This window comes from Erithacus rubecula (assembly GCF_903797595.1).
Source record: "Erithacus rubecula genome assembly, contig: SUPER_W_unloc_7, whole genome shotgun sequence".
NCBI lineage: Eukaryota > Metazoa > Chordata > Aves > Passeriformes > Muscicapidae > Erithacus > Erithacus rubecula.
This window is the reverse complement of record NW_027635497.1, coordinates 87,520-113,979: the sequence shown is the minus strand read 5'-3', so window position 1 is coordinate 113,979 and position 26,460 is coordinate 87,520. Positions and strand designations below refer to the sequence as shown.

Genomic DNA, 26,460 nt, shown 5'->3' with positions numbered 1-26,460 from the left:
TCACCTCACAAACAGGGACATGGACAAGGCAGAGGTGTTTAATGCATTCTTTGTCTATGCCATCAACACGGATGATGGATCAAGGGGGTCTCAGTGTCCTGAGCTGGAGGACCATGACTGCGAGAATGATCTACTCCTAGTCAACCCTGAAATTGTGTGGGATCTGCTGCTCCAAATCTATGGGGCCTGATGGAATTAATGCAAGAATCCTCAGGGAACTGGCTGATGTCATCGTAAAACCTCTCTCAATGATTTTGAGTGGTCTTGGAAATCTGAAGATGTCCCAACTGACTGAAAGATGCTGAACATTGTCCCAATTATCAAGGGCAAGAAGAAGGACTACAGAAACTACAGGCCTGTTAGTCTCCCTTTAGTGCCTGGTAAAGTTATGAAGATTATTCTGAGAGGTATTGAAAAACACCCAAAAGACAATGCAGTCATCGGTCACAGCCAGCATGGCCTCATGACAGGAAAGTTCTGCTTATCAAACTTGATTTCCTTTTTTTTGACAAGATAACCCACTTCATTGATCAAGGGAAGCCAGTTGATGTAATCTTTTTGGATTTCAGTAGAGCTTTTGATACTGTCTCTCACAGAATACTTCCAGACAAAATGTCCAGCACACAACTGGATAAACACATCATGAGATGGGTGAACAACTGGCTCACAGGTCAGGCACAAAGAGTTATAATGAATAGGGTGACATCAGACTGGCAACCTGTCACTAGTGGGATTCCTCAGGGCTCCATCTTAGCCCTGTGCTCTTCAACACCTTTATAAATTACTTGAAAGCAGGACTCAAAGAGATACTAAGCAAGTTTGCAGATAATACAAAATTGGGAGGAGCTGCTGACTCCCTCAAAGGTGGGGATGCCCTGCAGAGAGACCTTGACATTAGAGGACTGGGCAATCACCAAATGCATGAAGTTTAACTAGGGGAAGTGATGAATTCTGCACCTGGGATGGGACAACCCTGGATTTATATACAGACTGGGGAATTAAATGCTGGAAAGAAGTGCAAAGGATAGGGACCTGGGCGTCCTGGTCAACAGAAAGTTGAATATTAGTCAGCAGTGCCCTGGCAGCCAGGAGGGCCAACCATGTCCTGGGGTGCATCAGGCAAAGCATCATCAGCCAGTCAAGGGAGGTGATTGTCCCACTCTGCTTAGTACTGGTGCGGCCTCATCTTGAATATTGTGTGCAGCTTTGGGCACCACAATACAAGAAAGATATCAAGCCATTAGAGAGCATACAAAGGAGGGTGACAAAGATGGTGAAGGGCCTTGAGGGGAAGCTCTGAGAGGAGTGCCTGAGGTCACTTGGTCTGTTCATCTTGGAGGAGACTGAGGGGAGATCTCATCACAGTCTATAACTTCCTTGTGAGGGGAAGAGGAGGGGCAGACACTGTTCTCTTCTCTGTGGTGACCAGTGACAGGACCCAAGGAAATAGCCTGAAATTTTGTCAGGGGAGGTTTAAGTTGGATATTAGAGAAAGGTCCTTCACCCAGAGGGTGGCTGGACACTGGAACAGGCTCCCCAGGGAAGCTGTCACAGCCCCAAGCCTGACAGAATTTGTACAAGAAGCTTTTGGGAAATACTCTCAGGCACATGGTGTGATTCTTGGGAATGGTGATGTGCAGTGCCTGGAGATGGACTCAGTGATACTTGTGGGTCATTTCCAACTCAGCATATTCTGTGATTCTGTGGTTCTCTGATTCTGTGATGTGATGATGGACCAGTCAATGGATAAGGAATTGGCTGGATGATCACACTCAATGAGTTGCAGTCAACAGCTCAATGTCCAAGTGGAGAGCAGTGACCAGTGGTGATCCTCAGGAGTCAGTATTGGGACTGGCACTGTTTAACATCTTTGTTGGTGACATGGACAGTGAGATCGAGTTCACCCTTAGCAAGTTTGCTGACAACAGCAAACGATGTGGTGCAGTCGACACACTGGATGGAAGGGATGCCAACCAGAGGGACCCTGACAGGCTTGAGAAGTGGGCCTGTAAAAAGATAATTAAGTTCGACAAGGCCAAGTGCAAGGTCCTGCACCTGGGTCAGGGCAACCCCAAGCACAGGTAAAGGCTGAGTGGAGAATGGATTGAGAGCAGACCTAGGGAGAAGGACTTGGGGTGTTGGTGGACAAGAAGCTTGATATGTTTGTATTGGTTTGGCACAGCCTGTTTTTTGGCAGCAGAGGGGCCACAAAGATGGCTCCTGTGAGAAGCTGCTAGAAGCTTCCCACCATATCCGACAGAGCCAATGGCTGATGGCTCTGAAGATGGGCATGCTAATGGCTGAAACTGGGACAATGAGAGAGGTTGATAACACCTCTGTGATAACATATTCAAGAAGAAAATCAAAAGTCCCAAGTTTTTGCTTGTAGTTAGAGAAGAGGAGGAGGTGAGAATATGAAAGGGAATAAAACAAGGTGACACGAAGGTCAGTGGAGAAGGAGGGGGAGGAGGTGCTTCAGGTGCCAGAGCCGAGATTCCTCTGCAGGCCATGGTGAAGACCATGGTGAAGCAACTGTGCCCCTGCAGCCCATGGGTCCGCAGGGGATGTAGAGATCCACCCGCAGCCCATGGGGGAGCTGCCCATGCCAGAGCCTGGAGGAGGCTGAGATCCAGTGGAAGACCTGGTGGAGAGAGGGGACCCCTGCTTCCAGGCTAGAGCAACCTGCCCTTGGAGGACTGCATCCTGTGGAAAGAGAGACACGTCACAGAAATTTAGGGCTGACTGTGTGCCTGTAGGGGGAATTCATGTTGCAGCAGGTGCAATATGGCTGCTGCTCGTGAGAGTGGACCCACACCAGAGAAGTTCATGGAGAAATGTCTCCTGTGGGAGAGACCCCACAGTCTCACAGGGTAAGGACTCCTCTCCAGGAGCAGCAGAAGAAAATCTCAGTGATGAACTGACCAAAACCCCCATGCCCTGTCTCCCTGCACTGTTGGTGTGAAGGAGGGAGGGTCTGGGGAGGAAAAGGTGTTTTAAGGGCTTATTTTACTTCTCATTATCCTACTCTGATTCTGTTATCAATAAAATTCACTTTGAAATTTAATTTGTGCCTGTTTTGGTCTTGAAATATTTCTCCCGGTCCCTATCTCCCTCATGAATATGTCTTGGGGTGACTTTCTGATGCTTGTATCCCCAATCGTCTGTTCTGTTGGTGTTGAATATTGAGTTCTGCAGCTTTAAGACTGGTTCCAGGAGGGAAGGGGGAGAGAAGAGGTGCAGTTCGTTATCAGAGACTGCACTTGTTACCCTGCATCCTTCACACACTGTGTGGTCTGCAGTGGACAGCAGGAAAGAGCACTGCTTTGCTCTTGATTAATTTCTAGCTAGTTGAGGCAGTGAAACTCCCTAGACTGTTTTTTTTTTCCTTTTTCTTAGAATTATTTGAACCTGCTCTGGACTGAAAACCCAGAAGAGCACTGGGAGCTCACACCTGTGGCCCAGCAGGCCTGGCCTGGGCTGCAGCATTTCCCAGTTCCAGAGGGACTGAGAACAGACTGAGCTGGGCTGCAACCCACAGAAGGGACTCTTCTGAATTTGTCATCTCTTCAGACCAGCGGGAGGTTCTAATGCTTAGTATTGTTCATTCTTGTGCTGGGAAGTGCTTTGCCTGTTAAATAAACAGGTGTTTTTCCACTTCTCTCTGAGAAAATATTTCCCTGAACCAGTTGGGGGAGGGTCTGCTTGAATCTGTTTCCTAGAGGGACCCCATTCAGAGGTTTTCTCCCAAATGTGCCGTAAACCAGGACAAGTGTTAGATAATTTTTTTCCTCTCCTCTGCCCAGCTGAGCCAGGGGAGGGTCAGTGAGTGACTCTCGTGGGTGCCTGGCATTGGGCCAGTGTCAAACCATAACAATGTCTCAGCAATGTGTGCTTGCAGCCCAGACAGCCAACCATATAAAAATAATCTGCATCAAAGGCTGCATCAAAAGGAGCATGGCCAGCAGATTGAGGGAGGTGATTCTCCCCCTCTACTCTGCTCTTGTGAGATCCCTCCTGGAGTACTGCATCCAGCTCTGGGGTCCCCAGCACAGGAAGCATATAGGCCTGTTGGAGAGTCCAGAGGAGGACTATGAAGGGGATCAGAGGGCTGGAACATCTCTCCTATGAAGACAGGCTGAGAGAGTTGAGGCTGGGCTGTTCAGCCTGGAAAAGAGAAGTCTCCAGGGTGACCTTACAGTGTCCTTCTGGTACCTAAAGGAGGCCTACAAGAAAGCTGGGGGGAATTTTTTACAAGGGCATGTGGTGATAGAATAAGGAGGAATGGCTTTAAAATGAAAGAAGATAGGTTTAGATTAGATATTAGGAAGAAATTCCTTACTGTGAGGGTGGTAAGGCACTGAAACAGGTTGCCCAGAGAAGTTGTGAATGCCCCATCCCTGAAAGTGTTCAAGGCCAGATTGGATGGGGCTTTGAGGAACCTGGTCTAATGGAAGGTGTCCCTGCCCATGGCAGGGGGGTTGGAATTAGATGATCTTTAAGGTCTCTTCCAACACAAACTATTCTATGATTTTTATGAAATCTGAAGCCTGCACACTTATATCTTGTTTAGTAGTACAACTGATGTATATTTCCTCTGGCCAGCTTTTCTGTATGTGAAAGAACTCTAGCTGCCCTGTTAAAAAAAAAAAATGGATGAAAGAATGGGATAGTGCTGTCACTGCAACACTGAAAATACTCACCTTTTTAAAGTGCAAGCTATCAAACACACAGGTTTTGTTGGAGTTTTTTTACACTCAATGGTGTCAAATATCTTTGATTATGTAAACGATCAAAAGACATTCCTGACATTGCACCATTTCAGGAAGTGTTTATAAGTCTTACATAGAAAGACTGTCTCATTCTTGGAAAAAAATTTTCAAGGGTAAACTTTATGGATGATCTGGTAATTTTATTTCTCCTATATTTCAAAACCTGTTTTAAAACTTAAGAAATTACCAAAGTAAAAAAAAATCTGAAGAATTAAAAACTACCCTTAAAGCTTTTTTCTTCTGGCTTTTAAAAAATACAGCTTTACATTTACAGTACAGTTAATAAAAATACAGTATTTGTTAACCAGATGTTTAGAAGTTCAGGACAGCAGCAACTTTCTGCTAGCAAAACCAGCCAGCCTGTCTGTTTAGTGTATTAACAGAAAACTAAATGTTCCATCCACAAAACAGAGATAACTATTTCTTTTTAAAATACAGAAGTAAAAAAATGAAATTATGCTACATGGCACAAAATGCACCATAAAACCATAAAAATGGTTATGCTACATGGCACAAAAAGTACCTTCTAGTGTGTTTTACCTGAAAGTAATACTGAAAACAGAGGGAAAGAGTATTTGTTCATAGACAAAGTTCCTAGTTACTCTACCTAGGTCAGTTTACATTACTAATTTTCTCTACAGGGAAACTTGTCTCACAACTCAGTAAGAAATTTCAGTAACCACCACCACTCAAAAAACCCCCAGTATGAATTCTTAGTCCAAAATAATAAATATACCTACCTGTGTTTTGAGCGAGATCTTTTCCTTCTACATTGGGATTTTGAGCTAGACCTGGATTCTGAACGAGAATAGGAACGAGATCGACCACCTTTTCTTTCACTGCTTTTTCTAGACTCTGAGAGGAAAACACTGCAATGTAAGCTCAGAACATTGAAAGATCCCAGTTAACAATTTGCTACAAGTGTAATGTACCACACATATAGTGCAAGGGCCCATGCTTTGAACATCTTCCTTCTTTGCTAATATCCTTGAGAAACATCTAATAAAGTCATCGCATATACTCATTGAGTGCATACACCCTGCAGCAGTACACATAAACCACATAATTATAAACAGCTAGCTCTGTTAGGAATGGGATTTATGTTGCTGCCACAATGCACAAGATTACAACAGGTTCTCCTCTGGTATATTATTTAATTTAATTACTTTTTTCAATAACTTCAGAAGAATAAATTTAGAGGGCAGAGTTTTGAAAACAAACATAAAATGCAAATAATAATTAGTATTTTAAATATTCCAACCACTGTACAAATATTGAAGCTCTATTCCTCAAATGCTGTTTTGGGGGAGGAAGGGATGGAGAGAAGGGAGTAAAACATTTGATCCGAAGGCCAGGAAGTCAACAGAAAACTTAGCAGCGACCTCTGCAGACTTTAGTTCAGACTAAAAGATTATCATTCTGCTGCTTAACACTGAGGAAATGTTAGAACTCTTTTTCTCACAACTCTCAAAAAAGACAAAGTACTCCATCCCTCTCCCCCCCCCCCTCGAAAAAAAACCTCAAGACCCTCCACTATCTAACCTACATAAACTAATGTCTGGGTTTTTTAGTAAGAAGAAAGACAAAATCTTGCTGATGAAAAGAAAAAGGAAGATTTCAACTGCAAGTTTAATAAGTTGAGAATTTTTACATTGTGATGATGCAATCACTTTAAGCCAGCATAAATCAGCACTGAAGTGTCTGCCTAGCCACTCGAGCCACTGGCACCTTCCTCCTTGACCTGGCATCTCAGTCTTAACAGGGATCAGGGAACCAATCTGAATGAAAAGTCTGTTACAATATGTTAAGTTTTAGCCCAGATTCATTGCCTGATCCCATTTGCTATGAGGATGTATATAGTCTTGAGGCAGTATGAAAAAGAGCATAGCATAGTGATAAAATTAATCTGCCAAAGAAAAGCAAGTAGCTTGCTCTGATCGTGAAATTATGGTATTAATGGGTGCTAGAAGAGAAAACAAAATAAAAAGCATTTTTTAAGTTTGTAAGCACTTTGAACTTTAAAAGCACCAACATTAAATATTAATTTAGTATTGACTTTGCATTTTTGAAAACATTCAGTGAGCATGTATCTGAAAATAAGACATGATGAAATAAAAAGTCAGCTTCATTCCACTGCTTTTTGCATGAAAACAATTTTGATTATTTTCTTTTGTTTTCCCACATACATGTTGCTCACCTCTGAGTACCCTTTTCCTGTGTTTAAAAGTGCTCTTAAAAGCATGTGTCAAGGTACACACAGAACACATCTTAGGTAATGAACATAATATACCTACCTGGCTCAATAGCAGCAGATATGAAAGATTGCGCTTCTCTTACTCTCTTCATCACTTCTTCCAGTTCCTTGGCAGCAGCTTGTGGTGTCATTTCAGGAGGCTTCACTATTGCATTATTGGAGTGATTTATTCTAAAATAAGAAAAAAACAAAAACTTTAACTTCCAAACTTTTGAAAAGAAAAAATGAAAAACAAATTAAAGCACCTCAACTTCCATGTATGACTAAAAACTTCAAAGTTCATCAAAACTACAAATTTTTCCTCTAGCACTCATCTTTTCTAAGTATCTGAAATGCCTGTTTTTTACTGCTTTCAAATCTTATGACTTTTAAATAATTGTGGCACAATATTTCCATGTTAAATTTTTTTCTAATACAAGTCTATAAATCTTTTTCAGATCAAATTTCTACATTAATACCTACTAATTACATACAAAACATATATAAAGCCTAATTAGTGCAAAGGACTTTGCAGATTCTCTCACTGTTATGGCTTTCGACAATTCAAGATTGGATGTAGAAATAACTTATTCAATGCCAACCATATTCTTCTTGGAAAAAAAGTTATGTCCATCCTTGAGATTCATAACAGCATTCCAGTTTACAAACACTGAAAAAAATATTAATCATAGCAGTTTCCTGCATGAGTCATAAATGCATAAGGATAATAAGCCATCTCTCATTCAATATTGATATGGATAATTAATTTCTTACTTCAGTGGCCTGTCTCCAAACATAACTCCATTAAAGGCAAGAGCTCGAGGTACAGAATTTTGGTCTGCAAATTCCACAAAAGCAAATCGTGTTGGTTGTGTCTCATCACCTGCCATTCGCACAAATTTCACTTCTCCAACTTGCTTAAAAAATTCAAGCAGCTGATCTGCTGTTGTAGTCTAGAAAGAGTCAAAGAGTTCAGCTGAAGTAAAACATATAACAAAAAACACTTATTCAACATATCAGATAATCTAACAGCTACAGATTTTGGAAAGACATCTCACCATCATTACACAGGTGACATGAATTTGGTCATGTTACACTTTAACAGAGAAAGGTATTTTTTTCTTCCATTAATCTAAAAAATATATTACAATTTAAAATAGTGCAATCATGAGCCCTGAAGTCCTATATCTAGGTTAAAAATGCATTTGTACAGGATTTTGCAGATTTTAGACAACTTATTTGAAATAACTGATGATACACCTATGTCCAAGATACTCATTGTGAATTCTGATCAACTAAAAAAAAATCCAAGCAGTATTACAAGACTTCACTATTATCTGTTTTTCTACTAGTTTCAAGCTTGTTTTATTTTATTGTGATCAATAGTAGTTTTATACTCTAGTAGCTACTTTGGCAGTCAAAAATCACAAAAATAAAGTACTTGTATTTCCATCAGTCAAAATCAAATTGTTTTTCAATTAATTCAATCAATTGCTGAAAAAGAAGTTTCTGACAAACCAAACTTTCCTGTCAGAGCAACTCAAATATATTTATGCTAATTTTGCAACTTCCACTAGGACAAATAATTTCTTCTTACTGTACTTAAGCAACTGCAGTGTTGTGCGGGACAGCTACCACACTCTCACAAATTCTGAGGCATTGTTCAGCTAATATAACCCAGCTGGACATTTGATCAACACTCACAATCCTGAATGTTTCTTGAATTCAGCTAAAAGCGTGATTTCTTTGGTTTCCTGATGGAATTAATTCCAACAGTCTGGCATCATCTGATTGGCAAAAGAGCATTTAAGAATTTGAAATATCTCTAGTAAACTTCTATTGGCATCAACTAATGAAAACTCTTAAAATGCAAGATTGCAATTCACAAATTAACAATTCTGTATCTTCCATTACTATTGCCAACAAAACCAAAAAAAGCTACCTGTGAATTCAAGTTTCCAACGTAGACTGTTCTTCTAATTTCATCAATCTTGGATGGGTCCACATTCCCCATAATTGGTGGCTGTGGTATTTCTGTCAGTGTTGTAATGCTAGGGTCCAGTGCTGCTGCTGGTATAGCCCCCAAAGTGCAAAGTGAAACACCAAGCTGGAAAATATAAAAATAGGATATGCTTTGCAACCAAGCACAGGAAGGAGACACTTCACCTTTTAATACTTGCCTTCCTTGTGCATTTCTATAAAAGCAAGCCTAATTAATATAGGTAAGACTTTAAACTGCAAGGTCCCAGAACTGGGAACTGAAATTTCTCTTGGGGAATGTTATAAAAAAAGTCACTTCAAAATGATTACTAAATTAGTCTGCTGAGTTCCTGGTTTGAATTTTTTCTCCATCCAAAAAAACAACTTGCTTTCCAGCAAACAAAGTTTCTAACAATTGTTAGAAACTCTCAACAAGCCACCAGTGGTTGTTTTAATGTAACTAAACTACTTTATTTTAAATCATCCTTTTATCATTAAACAGAGGGTTATTGTACTGAGTGTGGCTGAGCTGGAGTTAATGTACCTGTAGCAGCCCTCAGTGTTTTGCTTTGCATTGGTAGATAGAAAGGTGTTGATAACACACCAGTGTTTTGGCTACTGCTGAGCAGCACAGGCACAGCATCAGCACTGTCTCTCAACATTCCCCCCATAAAGGGGCTGGGAGTGGGCAAGATCTTGTGAGAGGACACAACCAGGCCAGCGAACCCAAATTAACCAAAGGGATATTCCATACCATGTGATGTGAGCTCAGATATAAAGGTAAGAAAAAAAGGAGGTGTTGGGGGTTGAGTATTTTTCTACTACTGTGTGAATTGAAAGAATATTTCCCATTATCATTCCAATGGAGCTGGCCGGGTTACACCCAGGGTCTCTGATGACTCCAGACAAAAGGTGTCAATTGCCGAGGCTCCCAGAGCTGCCTCTGAGGCTTTCGGGAGGGGACTCGTGTTTCCGGCAAGCTCGGAGGAGGACGCCCGGATCTGCAGCCCACGCGGCCGGAGCACAGGAGAGCCAGACCGTCTGTGATCACCTGCCCTGTATCTGCCCCGTTCCAGCCTCCTGCCTCTGCGGACACAGCTGATCACCCGGACACAAACGGTGAGCGAGGAGCCGCCGCTCCAGCCCGTTCCCACGCAAGACCGGCGTGGCCACTGCCGCCCCACCTCCTGCCTCCGTTCCCGCCTGCCCTCGGCAGCTCCGGGCTGTGGACTAAGCACAGAAACAGCATGCTTGCATCCAAAAGGACTGACACCGAGTTACCTATTCTGTTCTGTTAGCAATTTTAACAACTGCTGTTGTTTTCTGCTTGTACAGTTAGATATATTAGTAAAAGAGCTGTTATTCCCACCCCCTTATCTCTGCCTCAGAGTCCTCGATTCAAACAATCATAATACTTGGGGGGAGTGGAACCAAAGTCTCTGTTTCAAAGGGAAAGTTCTGCCCTTACTGGCAGACACCTGTCCTTTCAAACCAGGACAGATTTTGGCGCCCAACGTGGGTCTGAGGGCAATGAGTGGAGAGTTAAGACAGGAATAACAGCTCTCTTAATTGGCAATATGTTGTCTGGTTTAATCTGGTTTGTGTTCCATGTGATCACAGCCATCTCCCTCCCATTTGCAAGCCCTTATTTGAATTTGGGCCCCCTCACCAAAGTTACTGTAGCTATTATCCAATTCGTTTGGTGGATTGATTATGTCAGGAATTCATGGGTTTTTAATTTTTTCTGGGAAGCGGTTGCATGCATCTGGAGCTATCGTACTCTAACTGCGTTTCTCTGGGGTTATTTCAGTAATGGTACTTACTGTGAGGTAATGAGTGCAAGGGAAATTTTCTCCCAACCCATCACCCAGTTTTTTGAGGCTACCCCACCGGTTCTCAAGGATTTCAGATCTGTTTTAATTGCCAGTGTTATTATACTGTGGCTGGTGTTGCTGATAGGCCTGTTCTACTTAGCATTCAGAAACAAGGGAATATTAGCTTGGACAACAACTCTTATACCTGCCCCAGGGACTAGGGATGTTGCCCCAGAACCTGCCCCTGCCCCAGGGACTAAGGATGCTGCCCCAGAGCCTGCCCCTTGGACTAGGGAGGTTGCCCCAGAACCTGCCTCTGTCCCAGGGACTAGGGATGCTGCCCCAGAGCCTGCCGCTGGGACTAGGGATGTTACCCCAGAACCTGCCTCTGCCCCAGGGACTAGGAATGCTGCCCCTGAGCCTAACCCTGCCCCACAGCCCAGTGCAAAAATGAGCCACCCAGAGTGGGTGGGGGCTCTAGTAAAGGATATAGGCCAAATGTTGAAGAAGCAAAGACAGATGTTAAAGGAGTATTTTTCTCCAGCTGGTGAGAAACCCTCCCCCTGCCATAAAGAGGGAGAGTCAGATGGTGCTGCAGTGGAACCCGTAGATGTTGTATCTGTCCAGGTTCCAGCTGGATCACAGGAGCAGCCACAGCCAGCAGCAGTTGCTCCTGTGGAAACTAGGAAATCTAAGATTAAAACGAGGCACCTAGATAATGGGGATCAGCAAGGAGGGTCCTCACAACTAGAAAGGGAGCCAGAGGTTGAGATCATCACCGAGTCCCTCTCATACGATAGTCTCCGTAACCTGCGTAAAGACATTGCACAGAGGGGCCGTGAGCCTTTTACAACTTGGTTACTCCGAGTCTGGGACCTTCCTGGAACAGGTGTACAAATGGATGGAACTGAGGACAAAAATTTGAGATCCATGGCCCAGGATTCAGGTATGGACCAGTTATTCGTAAGGGAGCAAGGCCTCCTTTCCCTTTGGGACCAGCTTTTAATGAGGGTGAGAGAGAAGTTTGGACACAGAGAGAGAATGCAGGAGCACCACCATAGAATACTCTGGAAGACCCTTGAGGAAGGGATCCAGCAGCTGAGAGAAACAGCAGTATTAGAGGTACTCTTTGGGAGGGATGGACAGCATGACAAGGACCCTGACAAGGTCAAGTGCACAGGGCAGATGCTATGGAATTTGGCAACCTTGGGTCTATCTCAATATACCACCTACATAGCAATGATTAATGCTGATAACCACCCAGAGACAGTGTGTACTGTTGCCAACAAATTCAGAAATTTTGAGCCAGGATGAATGGCCCAATGCAGGCCAATGACTCTGCCGCGGCCAGGGATTTCCAAGAGGTCCATGATAGGATGAAAGAGGTGAGGGAGGAGGTAAGGAAGATCAGCGTAGCATCAGTACGAGTCACAGACTCCCAAGTCAGAGCTTTACGCCCCCCACCTAGGGAGAGAGGGTACACCTCACGAGCTGACTTGTGATTTTTCCTGCGATACCATGAGGAAGACATGGGAAAATGGCATGGGAAACCCACTTCTGTCCTGGCAGCACGGGTGCATCAGCTCAGGGAGGGAAATGCTAACCGAGGGAACCGCACTAAAATGAAGGTAGCCTCGACCTCCCACAAGCAAGGTGCAGGGTATTACTGCAAGGAGGATGTTCTGTCAGATCCCCTGGAAGGAACCTCCACTATGTATGCCCAGGAAAGAAATAATAACCAGGGCTAGAGGGGCCCTGCCTCTAGCCAGGGAGAGGCATGGGATGACAGGATCTATTGGATAGCGTGGGTGCGATGGCCTGGCACATCAAAGCCACAGAAACATAAAGTGCTAGTTGATACTGGTTCACAATGCACCCTGATACCATCAGAACATGTGGGGAAGGTACCTGTTTCCATTGTTGGGGTGAACGGGGGAACACAGGAATTCACTTTGCTGGAAGCTGAGATTAGCCTGACAGGGAAGAGGTGGCGGAAACATCCAATTGTAACTGGCGCAGGGGCACCGCGCATTCTAGGCACAGACTTCCTCAGGAACGGCTACTACAAAGACCCAAAGGGGTTCAGGTGGGCTTTTGGAATAGCTGCTGTAGCGACAGAGAGCATTAAGCACTTGAACACCTTGCCTGGACTGTAAGAAAACCTCTCTGCAGTAGGACTCCTGAAAATGACAGAGCAACAGGTGCCAATTACCACCATGACAGTGCACCGCTGGCAGTACTGGACAAATCGAGATGCTGTGATCCCCATTCACAAGATGATCCGTGATCTCGAGAGCCAAGGGGTGGTCAGCAAGAGCCACTCACTCTTCAACAGTCCTATTTGGCCTGTGCAGAAATCTGATGGAGAATGGAGACTGACTGTGGATTATTGTGCATTGAATGAAGTGACTCCACCGCTGAGCGCTGCCGTGCCGGACATGCTGGAACTCCAGTATGAGCTGGAGTCCAAGGCAGCAAGGTGGTATGCCACCACTGACATTGCAAATGCATTCTTCTCCATTCCTTTGGCAGCAGAGTGCAGGCCTCAGTTTGCTTTCACCTGGAGGGGCGTGCAGTACACCTGGAATGGACTGGCCCAGGGGTGCAAACACAGCCCCACCATCTGCCACGGACTGATCCAGGCTGCACTGGAAAAGAGTGAGGCTCCAGAACATGTGCAGTACATTGATGACATAATTGCGTGGGGGAACACAGCCATGGAGGTATTTGAGAAACGAGAGAAGATCATCCAGATTTTGCTGGGAGCCGGTTTCGCCATTAAAAAGAGCAAAGTGAAAGGACCTGGCCGAGAGATCCAGTTCCTGGGAGTGAAGTGGCAGGATGGACGGCGCCAGGTCCCCAATGAGGTCATCAATAAGATCACTGCAATGTCTCCACCAACAAGCAAGAACGAAACACAAACTTTCCTAGGTGCTATCGGCTTTTGGAGAATACATATCCCCGAATACAGTCAGATTGTGAGCCCTCTCTACCAGGTCACTTGCAAGAAGTATGCTTTCCACTAAGGCCCCGAACAACAGCAAGCCTTTGCCCAGATCAAACAGGAAATCACTCATGCAATGGCCCTTGGCCCAGTCAGGACAGGACCAGAGGTAAAGAATGTGCTCTACTCTGCAGCTGGGAACCATGGTCTGTCCTGGAGCCTTTGGCAGAAGGTGCCTGGTGAGACCCGAGGCCGACCCCTGGGATTCTGGAGCAGAAGCTACAAAGGGTCTGAAGCCAATTACACTTCCACAGAGAAGGAAATCTTGGCTGCCCATGAGGGAGTTCAAGCTGCCTCAGAGGCGATTGGCACAGAAGCACAGCTTCTCCTGGCACCCTGACTGCCAGTGCTGGGGTGGATGTTCAAAGGAAAGGTTCCCTCTACTCACCATGCCACTGACGCCACATGGAGCAAGTGGATTGCCCTCATCAAGCAGCGCGCCCGTATTGGCAACCCGAATCTCCCTGGGATTTTGGAGATAATTACAAACTGGCCAGAAGGTGAAGATTTTGGTCTCGCTGATGAAGAGGAGCAGAAGCAAGTGACCCAGGCTGAAGAAGCTCCACCGTACAACCAGCTGCCCGCACATGAAACACGCTACGCCCTATTCACTGATGGTTCCTGCCGCATTGTGGAGATGAACCGGAAATGGAAAGCAGCCGTATGGAGCCCCACACGACAGGTTGCACAAGCTACCGAAGGAGAAGATGGATCGAGTCAACTTGCTGAACTCAAAGCTGTTCAGCTGGCCTTGGACATTTCTGAGAGAGAGAAATGGCCACAGCTCTACCTTTACACTGATTCATGGATGGTAGCCAATGCTCTGTGGGGTTGGCTGGAATGGTGGAAAAAGGCTGACTGGCAACATAGAGGAAAACCAATCTGGGCCCCTGATGAGTGGAAAGACATTGCCACTCGGGTAGACAAGCTACCCGTGAAAGTCTGCCATGTGGATGCCCATGTTCCCATGAGTCAGGCTAATGAAGAACACAGGCACAACGAGCAGGTAGATCAGGCTGCTCAGAGAGAGGTCTCAAAGATAGACTTAGATTGGGAACACAAGGGAGAATTGTTCCTGGCTCAATGGGCCCACGATGCCTCTGGCCATCAGGGTTGGGAGGCCACCTATAAGTGGGCACGAGACCAAGGGGTGGATCTAACCATGGACAGCATCCCTCAGGGTATTCATGACTGTGACACTTGCACTGCCATCAAACAGGCCAAGCTGGTGAAGCCCCTCTGGTATGGGGGACGATGGTCCAAATATAAGTATGGAAAGGCCTGGCAGATTGACTATATCACACTGCCTCAAACCCGCCAAGGCAAGCTCTATGTGCTGACCATGGTGGAAGCAACCACTGGATGGTTGGAGACCTACCCTGTGCCCCATGCCACTGCTCAGAACATCATTCTGGGCCTGGAAAAGCAAGTCCTCTGGAGGCATGGTACCCCTGAGAGAATTGAGTTAGACAATGGGACTCATTTCAGAAATAGCCTTATAAACACCTGGGCTAGAGAACATGGCATCGAGTGGGTGCACCATATTCCCTACCATGCACCAGCGGCTGGGAAAGTCGAACGGTGCAATGGTCTGCTTACAACCATCTTAAAGGCACTCTGTGGGGGGAATTTCAAGAACTGGGAGATCAGTTTACCAAAGGCCACATGGTTAGTAAATACTCAAGGTTCCACTAACCGAGCAGGCCCTGCCCAATCAGAGCCCATGGGAACACCAGATGGAGATAAAGTCTGAGTGGTACACCTGAGAGGCATGTAAAGAAAAACTGTTTGGGTGAACTCTGGCTCTAGCAAAGACAATCCTGTTCATGGGGTGGTTTTCTCTCAAGGACCAGGTTGCACTTGGTGGGTGATGCAAATGGTTGGAGAGACCCGATGCATCCCCCAAGGGGACCTTGTTCTAGGGTGAACTGTTTATGATACTGTGCCTGTAACTGCATGTATGTGTGTGATGTAAAAGTTTTAATTTGCAGTAGCATGTCGGCATGGAAAAAATTCAGGGTGGATAATGTTGGGGGTTGAGTGTTTTTCTATTACTGTGTCAGTTTAAAGAACTTTTCCCATTATCATGCCAATGGAGCTGGCCGGGTTACACCCAGGATCTCTGATGTCTCCAGACAAAATGGGTCGGTGGCAGCAGCTTCCAGAGGGGCCTCTCGGGCTTCTGGAGGCGACTCGTGTTTCCGGAGAAGGTCGGAGCAGGAGGCCTGTCTGCATCCCCACACTGTGGAACACAGGAGAGCCAGACCCTCTGTGATCACCTGCCCTGCATCTGCCCTGTTCCACCCTCCTGCCTCTGCGGACACAGCTGATCACCCGGACACAAACGGTGAGCGAGGAGCCGCCCTCTCCAGCCCGTTCCCACCCAAGACCGGCGTGGCCGCTGCCGCCCCTTCCGCCTGCCCCCCCCGCCTGCCCTCAGCAGCTCCTGGCTGGGACTAAGCTCAGAGACAGCGTGCTTGCATCTAAATAAGGGACTGAAACCGAGTTATCTATTCTGATCTCTGAGCAATTTTAACAACTGCTGTTGTTTTCTGCTTGTACGGTTAGATATACTAGTAAAAGAGCTGTTATTCCTACCCCCTTATCTCTGCCTCAGAGTCCTTGATTCAAACAATTATAATACTTGGGGGGAGTGGAACCAAAGTTTCTATTTCAAAGGGAAACTTCTGCCTTTACTGGCAGACACCTGTCCTTGCTACCTAGGTGTCCTGGTCTTGAAATGTCTTGCCACACTTTGGTAGAAAAAGGGGTTTCCCTCTGTGCTGCCAAATGGCCTTTTTCCATCTTTCCAGCCACTCCCATAAAGCATTTGCTACCATCTACAAGTCAGTGCAGAGTGTTGAACACTTCTCTCACTCAGCAATGTCCAAAGCCAACTGGACAGTTTTCAGGTCTGCAATCTGATTCCATCCACCTCAGTAGCTTCCCTAACTCACCCCGTAGGGCTCCATACAGCTGCTTTCCATTTCCTACTTGTCCCTATGATATGGCAAGATCCATCAGTGAAGAGAGTCACCTCTCACTCTCCAGTAGTTGGTTATATGGAGGGGCCTCCTCTGCACGTCACCTGGTCTTCTTCCTCTTCCGATGATAATTCAAAATTCTCACATGTAGGACAGTTCGTGATGACTTCTGAGATTCCAGGACAATTCAGATTTTCCATATGAGCTTGCTGTGGGATGAGAACAATCCACTTACTCCATATCGTATCAGTGGCACGATATGTTGCAGGGACTTTTCCTTTAAGCATCCAGCCAGCCTAGCACTGGTTGCTGGGGTGACAGAAGCAGCTGTGCTTCAGTGCCAATGAGTTTTGAGGCAGCTCGAACCCCTTCATAGGCGACAAGAATCTCTTTTTCATTTGGGGTATAGCTGGGCTCACATCCTTTGAATCCCTGACTCCAGAACCTGAGAGATAGTCCTCGAGTCTCTCCAGGTACATTCTGCCAGAGGCTTCAGAAAAGACCATTCTTCATGACTGTGGTGTAGAGCTCATTTTTCACATCCTGTCCTGTCCTGATTGGCACAAGGGCTACTGCATGAGAAATCTCCTATTTAATTTGTTCAAAGGAATGCTGTTGTTCAGGGTCCCACTTGAAATCATTTTTCTTTCATGTCACAAGGTAGAGAGGGCTTAAAATCTGGTTATACTCTGGGACATGCATCCTCCAAAAACCCACAATGCCTAGGAAAGCCTCTGTTTCCTTCTTTCTGGTTGGTGGAGACATAGCAGCTATCGTATTGATCACCTCTGTCAGAATCTGTCTGTGCCTGTCTTGCCATTTTACCCCCAGGAACTCAATTTCCTGTGCAGGTCCCTTGACCTTACTGTGCTTTATGGCAAAACTGGACTTCAGTAGGATTTGAATAATTTTCTCCCCTTTCTCAAAAAATCCCTCTGCTGTGTTGCCCCAACGCTCAGGAGTCTTACTGCAGAAGGGTCCTCTAAAAGACCAGGAAGGGTGTTCAATTGTCTAATGTCTTCTGTCTCTACAGCAGGTATCCTAAAAGCCCACCTGAGGACCAGCTGAATGGCTTTGAGTTCAGCAAGTTGGCTTAATCTACCTTCTCCTTCAGTAACTTCTGCAACCGGTTGCATGGGGCTCCATACAGCTGCTTTCCACTTTTGTTTCATCCCTACAACACAACAGGAATCGTCAGTGAAAAGAGCATGTCTCTTCTGCTGGCAGTTGGTTGTATGGTAGAGCTTCCTCAGCATGTCACTTGCTCTTGCTCCTCTTCATCAGTGAAAGCAAAGTTTTCACCTTCAGGCCAATTTGTAATTATTTCCAAGATCCCAGTTTTCCAATACAGACACGCTGTGTGATAAGAGCAATCCATTTGTTCCATGTGGCATTGGTGGTGTGGTGGCTAGAGGGACCCTTTACGTTAAACATCCACCCGAGCACTGGTAGTTGGGGTGCCAGGAGGAGTTGTGCTTCAGTGCCAATTATCTCCAAAGTGGCTTGCACTCCTTCATAGGCTGCCAAGATTTCCTTCTCTGTGGGAGTGTAGCTGGCTTTGGACCCTCTGTAACTTCAGCTCCAGAATCCCAGTGGTCAACCCCATGTCTTGCTAGGCACCTTCTGCCAAAGGCTCCAGGACAAACCATGGCTCCCGGCCGCAGAGTAGAGCAGGTTCTTCACTTCTGGTCCTGTACTGGCTTGGCCAAGGGCTACTGCATGAGCAATCTCCTGTTTGATCTGGGTGAAGGCTTGTTGCTGTTCAGGACCCCAGTAGAAATTGTTCTTCTTGCAGGTGACCAGGTAGAGGGCTCACAATCTGGCTGTACTCAGGGAAATTCATTTGTTGCAGCAGACCTCTTGTTAGGGGTAGAAACGAGCCAAGACACAGACTCTCATTCAAAAACATGAAAAGAGTCCCGGGTTATTCTTCTTTACAGATTAGCCATTGTGACTCTGATTACAGCAAGCTCCTACTGTAGGGTCTCACTGCAGACTCTGACTGCTGGCTATATCCTGCTGTATGATGACTGTAATTATTAGTTTGCAGACTTTGACCGCAGGCTTTTACCTAGTTCAACAATGACTACAGGTTCTAACTCCATCAGACCCAGATTGACCTCAGAGCAGATCTTTCACTGCAGTAAGTCTCTTCATTGTTTTGTTCTTTCTGTCTCTGGATCATTCCTTCCTCAGGGCTCCTCTACCTTCTTAAGGTCCTCTTCCTCCAGGATCCTCCCTGACCAACCAACCCACCCCTTTTTTCACACTCATGTTTATTCATCACAGCTGTAACCCATTAAATGCAAGGCTGTTTCTCTTCTTTAGTAATTAGTACAATTGTGACTTATAAGGGGCGAGGTCGCCTGTAATCTCTTCTTCTACACCTACATGCATTCTCCAAAAACCTATGGCAACTAGGAAACCATTCATTTCCTTTTTGTTGGTTGGTGGAGACATTGCTATGATCCTATTGATGACATCTGTGGGAATCTGATGCCATCCATCTTGCCACTTCACTCCCAGGAACTGGATCTCTTGAGCAGGTCCTTTGACTTTGCTCTTCTTGATGGCGAAACCAGCTTTCAGGAGAATCTGGATGATTTTCTCTCCTTTCTCAAACACTTCTGCTGCTGTGTTCCCCCACAAAATGTTGTCATCAATGTACTGCAGATGTTTTGGAGCCTCACCCTTTTCTAGTACAGTCTAGATAAGTCCATGGCAGATGGTGGGGCTGTGCCTCCATCCCTGGGGCAGTTGATTCCAGGTGTATTGCACACCCCTTGAGGTGAAGGCAAACTGAGGCCTGCACTCTGCTGCCAAAGGAATGGAGAAAAAATGCATTGGCAATGTCAATGGTGGCATACCACCTTGCTGCCTTGGACTCCAGCTCGTACTGGAGTTCCAGCATGTCCAGCATGGCAGCGCTTAGCAGTGGAATCACTTCATTCAAGGCACTATAGTCCACAGTCAGTCTCCATTGTCCTTCAGATTTGTGCAAAGATGTTGGGGGTTGAGTGTTTTTCTATTACTGTGTCAATTGAAAGAATTTTTTCCATACTCATGCCAATGGAGCTGGCAGGGTTACACCGAGCACCTTTTAACGACTCTAGACAAAAGGGGTATGAGGGAGAAACTTCCAGAGGGGCCTCTCGGGCTTACAGAGGGGACTCGGGTTTCCGGTGAGCTCGGAGGACACCCCATCTCCAGCCAACGTGGTCGAACGCAGGAGAGCCAGACGGTCTGTGATCACCTGCCCTGCATCTGCCCCGTTCCAGCCTCCTGCCTCTGTGGACACAGCTGATCACCCAGACACAAATGGTGAGCGAGGAGCTGCCACTCAAGCCCGTTCCCACCTGTGACCGGCGTGGCTGCTGCCACCCCTTCCCGCCTTCACTCCTGCCTGCTTTCTGCGACTGCCGGGCTTTGTTCCAGCTGCAGCACTGGGACCAAGCACAGAGACAGCGTGCCTGCAGCTTGAGAAAGGACTGGAATCGAGTTATCTCTTCTGTTTTGTTGGCAATTCTGACAACTGCTGTTGTTTCTGCTTGTACAGTTAGATATATTAGTAAAAGAGCTGTTATTCCTACCCCCTTATCTCTGCCTCAGAGTCCTTGATTGAAAAAATTATAATACTTGGAGGGAGTGGAATTAAAGTCTCCATTCCAAAGGAAGACTTCTGCCTTTACTGGCAGACACCTGTCCTTCAAACCAGGACAGATCTTGGCACCCAGACGTGGGGCAGAGGGCAATGAGTGGAGAGTTAAGACAGGAATAACAGCTCTCTTAAGTGGCAACATGCTGTCTGGTTTAATCTGCTTTGGGTTCCATGTAGCCACAGATATCTCCCTCCCATTTGCAAGCCCTTATTTGAATATGGGCCCCCTCACCAAAGTTACTGTAGCTATTATCCAATTAGTTTGGTGGATTGATTATGTCAGGAATTCATGGGTTTTTAATTTTTTCTGGGAAGCGGCCGCATGGATCTGGAGCTATCGTACTCTAACTGCGTCTTTCTGGGGTTATTTTGGTAATGGTACTTACTGTGAGGTAACGAATAAAAGGGAAATTTTCTCCCAGCCCATCACCCAGTTTTTTGAGGCTAAGCCACCAGTTTTCAAGGATTTCAAATCTCCTTTAATTGCTAGTGTTATTATACAGTGGCTGGTGTTGCTGATAGGCCTGTTCACTTAGCATTCAGAAACAAGGGAATATTGACTTGGATAAAAACTCTGATACCTACCCCAGGAAAGAGAGCTGCTGTCCCAGAATGTGCCTCTGCCCCAGGGACTAGGGGTGTTGCCACAGAGCATGACCCTGCCCCAAAGACTAGGGATGTTGCCCCAGAACCTGCGTCTGCTGCAGGGACTAGGGATGTTGCCCCAGAAGCTGACCCTGCCCAACAGACTAGGGATGCTGCCCCAGAGCCTAACCCTGCCCCACAGCCCAGTGCAAAAATGAGCCACCCAGAGTGGGTGAGGGCTCTAGTGAAGGATATAAGCCAAATGTTGAAGGAGCAAAGACAGATGTTGAAGGAGCACAGCCAGATGATGAAGGAGCACTTTTCGCCAGCTAGTGAGAAACACTCCCCCTGCCATAAAGAGGGAGAGTCAGATGGTGCTGCAGTGGAACCCGTAGATGTTGTATCTGTCCAGGTTCCAGCTGGATCACAGGAGCAGCCACAGCCAGCAGCAGTTGCTCCTGTGGAAACTAGAAAATCTAAGATTAAAACGAGGCACCTAGATAATGGGGATCAGCAAGGAGGGTCCTCACAACCAGCAAGGGAGCCAAAGGTTGAGATCGTCACCGAGTCCCTCTCATACGATAGTCTCCGTAACCTGTGTAAAGACATTGCAGAGGGGCCGTGAGCCTTTTACAACTTGGTTACTCCAGGTGTGGGACCTTACTGGAACAGGTGTACAACTGGATGGAACTGACGCCAGAAATTTGGGATCCTTGGCCCAGGATTCAGGTGTGGACCAGATATTCGTAAGGGAGCAAGGCCTCCTTTCCCTCTGGGACCAGCTTTTAATGAGTCAGAGAGAGGTTTGTCCACAGAGAAAAAAAGCAGCAGCACTACCGTAGAATGCGCTGGAAGACCCTTGAGAAAGGGATTCAGCAGCTGAGAGAAATAGCACTATTAGAGGTACTCTTTGGGAGGGATGGACAGCATGACAATGACCTTGACAAGATCAGGTGCACAGGGCAGATGTTGAGGAATTTGGCAATCCTGGGGCCATCTCAATATACCACCTTCGTTGCAATGATTAATGGTGATAACCACCCAGAGACAGTGGGTTCTGTTGCCAACAAACTAAGAAATTTTGCGAGTATGATGAATGGCCCAATGCAGGCCAATGTCTCTGTCATGGTCAGAGACCTCCAAGAGGTCCAAGATAGGAAGAGGGATATGAAAGAGGAGATGAGGGAGGGGAGGGAGGAGGTAAAGAAGATCAGTGGAGCACTAGTATGAGTCACAGGACCACAAGTTAGGGCTGCACGCCCCCCAGCTAGGGAGAGAGGGTACACCTCACGAGCTGACTTGTGGTTTTTCCTGCGATACCATGAGGAAGACATGGGAAAATGGCATGGGAAACCCACTTCTGTCCTGGCAGCACAGGTGCGTCAACTCAGGGAGGGAAATGCTAACCGAGGGAGCCGCACTAAAATGAAGGTAGCCTCAACCTCCCACAAGCAAGGTGCAGGGTATTACAGCAAGGAGGATGATCTGTCAGATCCCCTGGAAGGAACCTCCACTATGTATGCCCAGGAAAGAAATAATAACCAGGGCTAGAGGGGCTCTGCCTCTAGCCAGGGAGAGGCATGGGACGACAGGATCTATTGGATAGCGTGGGTGCGATGGCCTGGCACATCAAAACCACAGAAACATAAAGTGCTAATTGATACTGGTTCCCAATGCACCCTCATACCATCAGAACATGTGGGGAAGGTACCTGTTTCCATTGTTGGGGTGACGGGGGGATCACAGGAATTCACTTTGCTGGAAGCTGAGATTAGTCTGACAGGGAAGGGGTGGCGGAAACATCCAATTGTAACTGTTCCAGGGGCACCGTGCATTCTAGGCATAGACTTCCTCAGGAACGGCTACAACAAAGAAACCAAGGGACTCAGGTGGGCTTTTGGAATAGCTGCTGTAGCGACAGAGAGCATTAAGCAGTTGAACACCTTGCCTGGACTGTCAGAAAACCCCTCTGCAGTAGGACTCCTGAAAGTGACAGAGCAACAGGTGCCAATTGCCACCATGACAGTGCACCGCCGGCAGTATTGGACAAATCGAGATGCTGTGATCCTCATCCTCAAGATGATCCGTGAGCTGGAGAGACAAGGGGTGGTCAGCAAAACCCATTCACACTTCAACAGTCCCATTTGACCTGTGCACATAACGAGCAATGAATGAAGTGACTCTACCGCAGAGCGCTGCCGTGCCGGACATGCTGGAACTCCAGTACAAACTGGAGTCCAAGGCAGCAAGGTGGTATGCCACCACTGACATTGCAAATGCATTCTTCTCCATTCCTTTGGCAGCAGAGTGCAGGCCTCAGTTTGCTTTCACCTGGAGGGGCGTGCAGTACACCTGGAACGGACTGGCCCAGGGGTGCAAACACAGCCCCACCATCTGCCACGGACTGATCCAGGCTGCACTTGAAAAGAGTGAGGCTCCAGAACATTTGAAGTACATCGATGACATAATTGTGTTGGGGAACACGGCAATAGAGGTATTTGAGAAGGGAGAGAAAATAATCCAGATTTTGCTGGGAGCCGGTTTCGTCATTAAAAAGAGAAAAGTCAAAGGAACTCCCCGAGAGATCCAGTTCCTGGGAGTGAAGTGGCAGGATGGACGGCGCCAGGTCCCCAATGAGGTCATCAATAAGATCACTGCAATGTCTCCACCAACAAGCAAGAAGGAAACACAAACTTTCCTAGGTGCCATATATTTTGGAAAATGCATATCCCTGAGTACAGCCAGATTGTGAGCCCTCTCTACCTGGTCATTCAGAAGAAGAACGATTTCCACTGGGGCTCTGAACAACAGCAAGCCTTTGCCCAGATCAAACAGGAGAATGCCCATGTGGTAGTCCTTGGCCCAGTCAGGACAGGACCAGAGGTAAAGAATGTGCTCTACTCTGCAGCTGGGAACCAAGGCCTGTCCTGGAGCCTTTGGCAGAAGGTGCCTGGTGAGACCCAAGGCCGACCCCTGGGATTCTGGAGCAGAAGTTACAAAGGGTCTGAAGTCAATTACACTCCCACAGAGAAGGAAATCCTGGCTGCCTATGAAGGAGTTCAAGCTGCCTCAGAAGTGATTGGCACGGAAGCACAGCTTCTCCTGGCACCCTGACTGCCAGTGCTGGGGTGGATGTTCACAGGACAGGTTCCCTCTACTCACCACACCACCGACGCCACATGGAGCAAGTGGATTGCCCTCATCACCCAGAGCGCCCGTATTGGCAACTCGATTCGCCCTGGGATTTTGGAGATAATTACAAACTGGCCAGAAGTTGAAGACTTTGGTCTCGCTGATGAAGAGGAGGAGCAGAAGCAAGTGACCCAGGCTGAAGAAGCTCCACCGTAAAACCAACTGCCTGCAGATGAAACACGCTACACCCTTTTCACCAGCAGTTCCTGTCGCATTGTGGGGATGAACCGGAAATGGAAAGCAGCCGTATGGAGCCCCACACGACAGGTTGCACAAGCTACCGAAGGAGAAGATGGATCAAGTCAACTTGCTGAACTCAAAGCTGTTCAGTTGGCCTTGGACATTGCTGAGAGAGAGAAATGGCCAAAGCTCTACCTTTACACTCATTTATGAATGGTACCCAATGCTCTGTGGGGTTGGCTGGAAAGGTGGAAAAAGGCTGACTGGCAACGCAGAGGAAAGCCAATCTGGGCCCCTGATGAGTGGAAAGACATTGCCACTTGGGTAGACAATCTACCCGTGAAAGTCTGTCATGTGGATGCCCATGTTCCCAAGAGTCGGGCTAATGAAGAACACAGGCACAACAAGCAGGTAGATCAGGCTGCTCAGATAGAGGTCTCAAAGATAGGCTTAGATTGGGAACACAAGGGAGAATTGTTCCTGGCTCTATGGGCCCACGATGCCTCAGGTCATCAGGGCAGAGACGCCACCTATAAGTGGGCATGAGACCGAGGGATGGATCTAACCATGGACAGCATCTCTCAGGTTATTCATGACTGTGAGACGTGTGCTGCCATCAAGCAAGCCAAGCGAGTGAAGCCCCTCTGGTATGGGGGACGATGGTCCAAATATAAGTATGGAGAGGCCTGGCAGATTGACTATATCACACTGCCTCAAACCCGCCAAGGCAAGCTCTACGTGCTGACCATGGTGGAAGCCACCACTGGATGGCTGGAGACCTACCCTGTGCCTTATGCCACTGCTCAGAACACCATCCTGGGCCTGGAAAAGCAAGTCCTCTGGAGGCATGGTACCCCTGAAAGAATTGAGTCAGACAATGGGACTGATTTCAAAAATAGCTTTATAAGCACCTGGGCTAGAGAACATGGCATCGAGTGGGTGTACCATATTCTCTACCATGCACCAGCGGCTGGGAAAGTCGAACGGTGCAATGGTCTGCTTACAACCATCTTAAAGGCACTCTGTGGGGGGACTTTCAAGAACTGGGAGATCAATCTACCAAAGGCCTCATGGTTAGTGAATACCCGAGGTTCCACTAACCGAGCAGGCCCTGCCCAATCAGAGCCCGTGGGAACACCAGATGGAGATAAAGTCTGAGTGGTACACCTGAGAGGCATGTAAAGAAAAACTGTTTGGGTGAACTCTGGCTCTAGCAAAGACAATCCTGTTCATGGGGTGGTTTTCTCTCAAGGACCAGGTTGCACTTGGTGGGTGATGCAAATGGTTGGAGAGACCCGATGCATCCCCCAAGGGGACCTTGTTCTAGGGTGAACTGTTTATGATACTGTGCCTGTAACTGCATGTATGTGTGTGATGTAAAAGTTTTAATTTGCAGTAGCATGTTGGCATGGAAAAAATTCGGGGTGGATAATGTTGGGGGTTGAGTGCTTTTGTATTACTGTGTCAATTGAAATAATTTTTCCCATTATCATGCCAATGGAGCTGGCCGAGTTACACCCAGCACCTTTGACGACTCTAGACAAAAGGGGTAGGTGGGAGCGGCTTCCGGAGGGGTCTCTCGTGCTTCCGGAGGGGACTCGGGTTTCCGGTGAGCTCGGTGGAGGACACCCCTTCTCCAGTTCATGTGGTCAAACACAGGAGAGCCAGATGGTCTGTGATCACCTGCCCTGCATCTGCCCTGTTCCAGCCTCCTGCCTCTGTGGACACAGCTGATCACTTGGACACAAACGGTGAGCGAGGAGCTGTCCACTCTAGCCTGTTCCCACCTGAGAACAGCGTGGCCGCTGCCGCCCCCTCCCGCTTCCGCTCCCACCTGCTTTCTGCGATTGCCAGGCTTTGCTCTGTCTGCAGTACCGGGATGGAGCGCGGAGAGAGCCTGCCTGCAGCTTGAGAAAGGACTGGAACCAAGTTGTCTGTTCTGTTTTGTTAGCAATTTTAAAAGCTGCTGTTGTTTTCTGCTTGTGTGGTTAGATATATTAGTAAAAGAGCTGTTATTCCTACCCCCTTATCTCTGCATCAGAGTCCTTGATTCAAACAATT

At 46.9% G+C, this 26,460-nt stretch overlaps 1 protein-coding gene across 3 annotated transcripts in view; it reads right to left on the bottom strand.

Moving 5' to 3' along the window:
* The window catches only part of LOC306816719 (uncharacterized protein), an 82,852-nt gene that overhangs the window by 38,744 nt on the left and 17,648 nt on the right, over window positions 1-26,460 (bottom strand). For all 3 annotated transcript variants that reach the window (XR_013777762.1, XR_013777763.1, XM_079333152.1), the window contains exons 4-7: window positions 8,945-9,109; window positions 7,777-7,955; window positions 7,064-7,194; window positions 5,510-5,624 (exon numbers count right to left, since the gene is read on the bottom strand). Coding sequence is in view for 1 of the 3 variants with exons in the window: in XM_079333152.1 (XP_079189278.1) it covers window positions 5,510-5,624; window positions 7,064-7,194; window positions 7,777-7,955; window positions 8,945-9,109 (590 nt within the window). In the remaining 2 variants the exon portion in view is untranslated. The remainder of the gene's footprint in view (window positions 1-5,509; window positions 5,625-7,063; window positions 7,195-7,776; window positions 7,956-8,944; window positions 9,110-26,460) is intronic.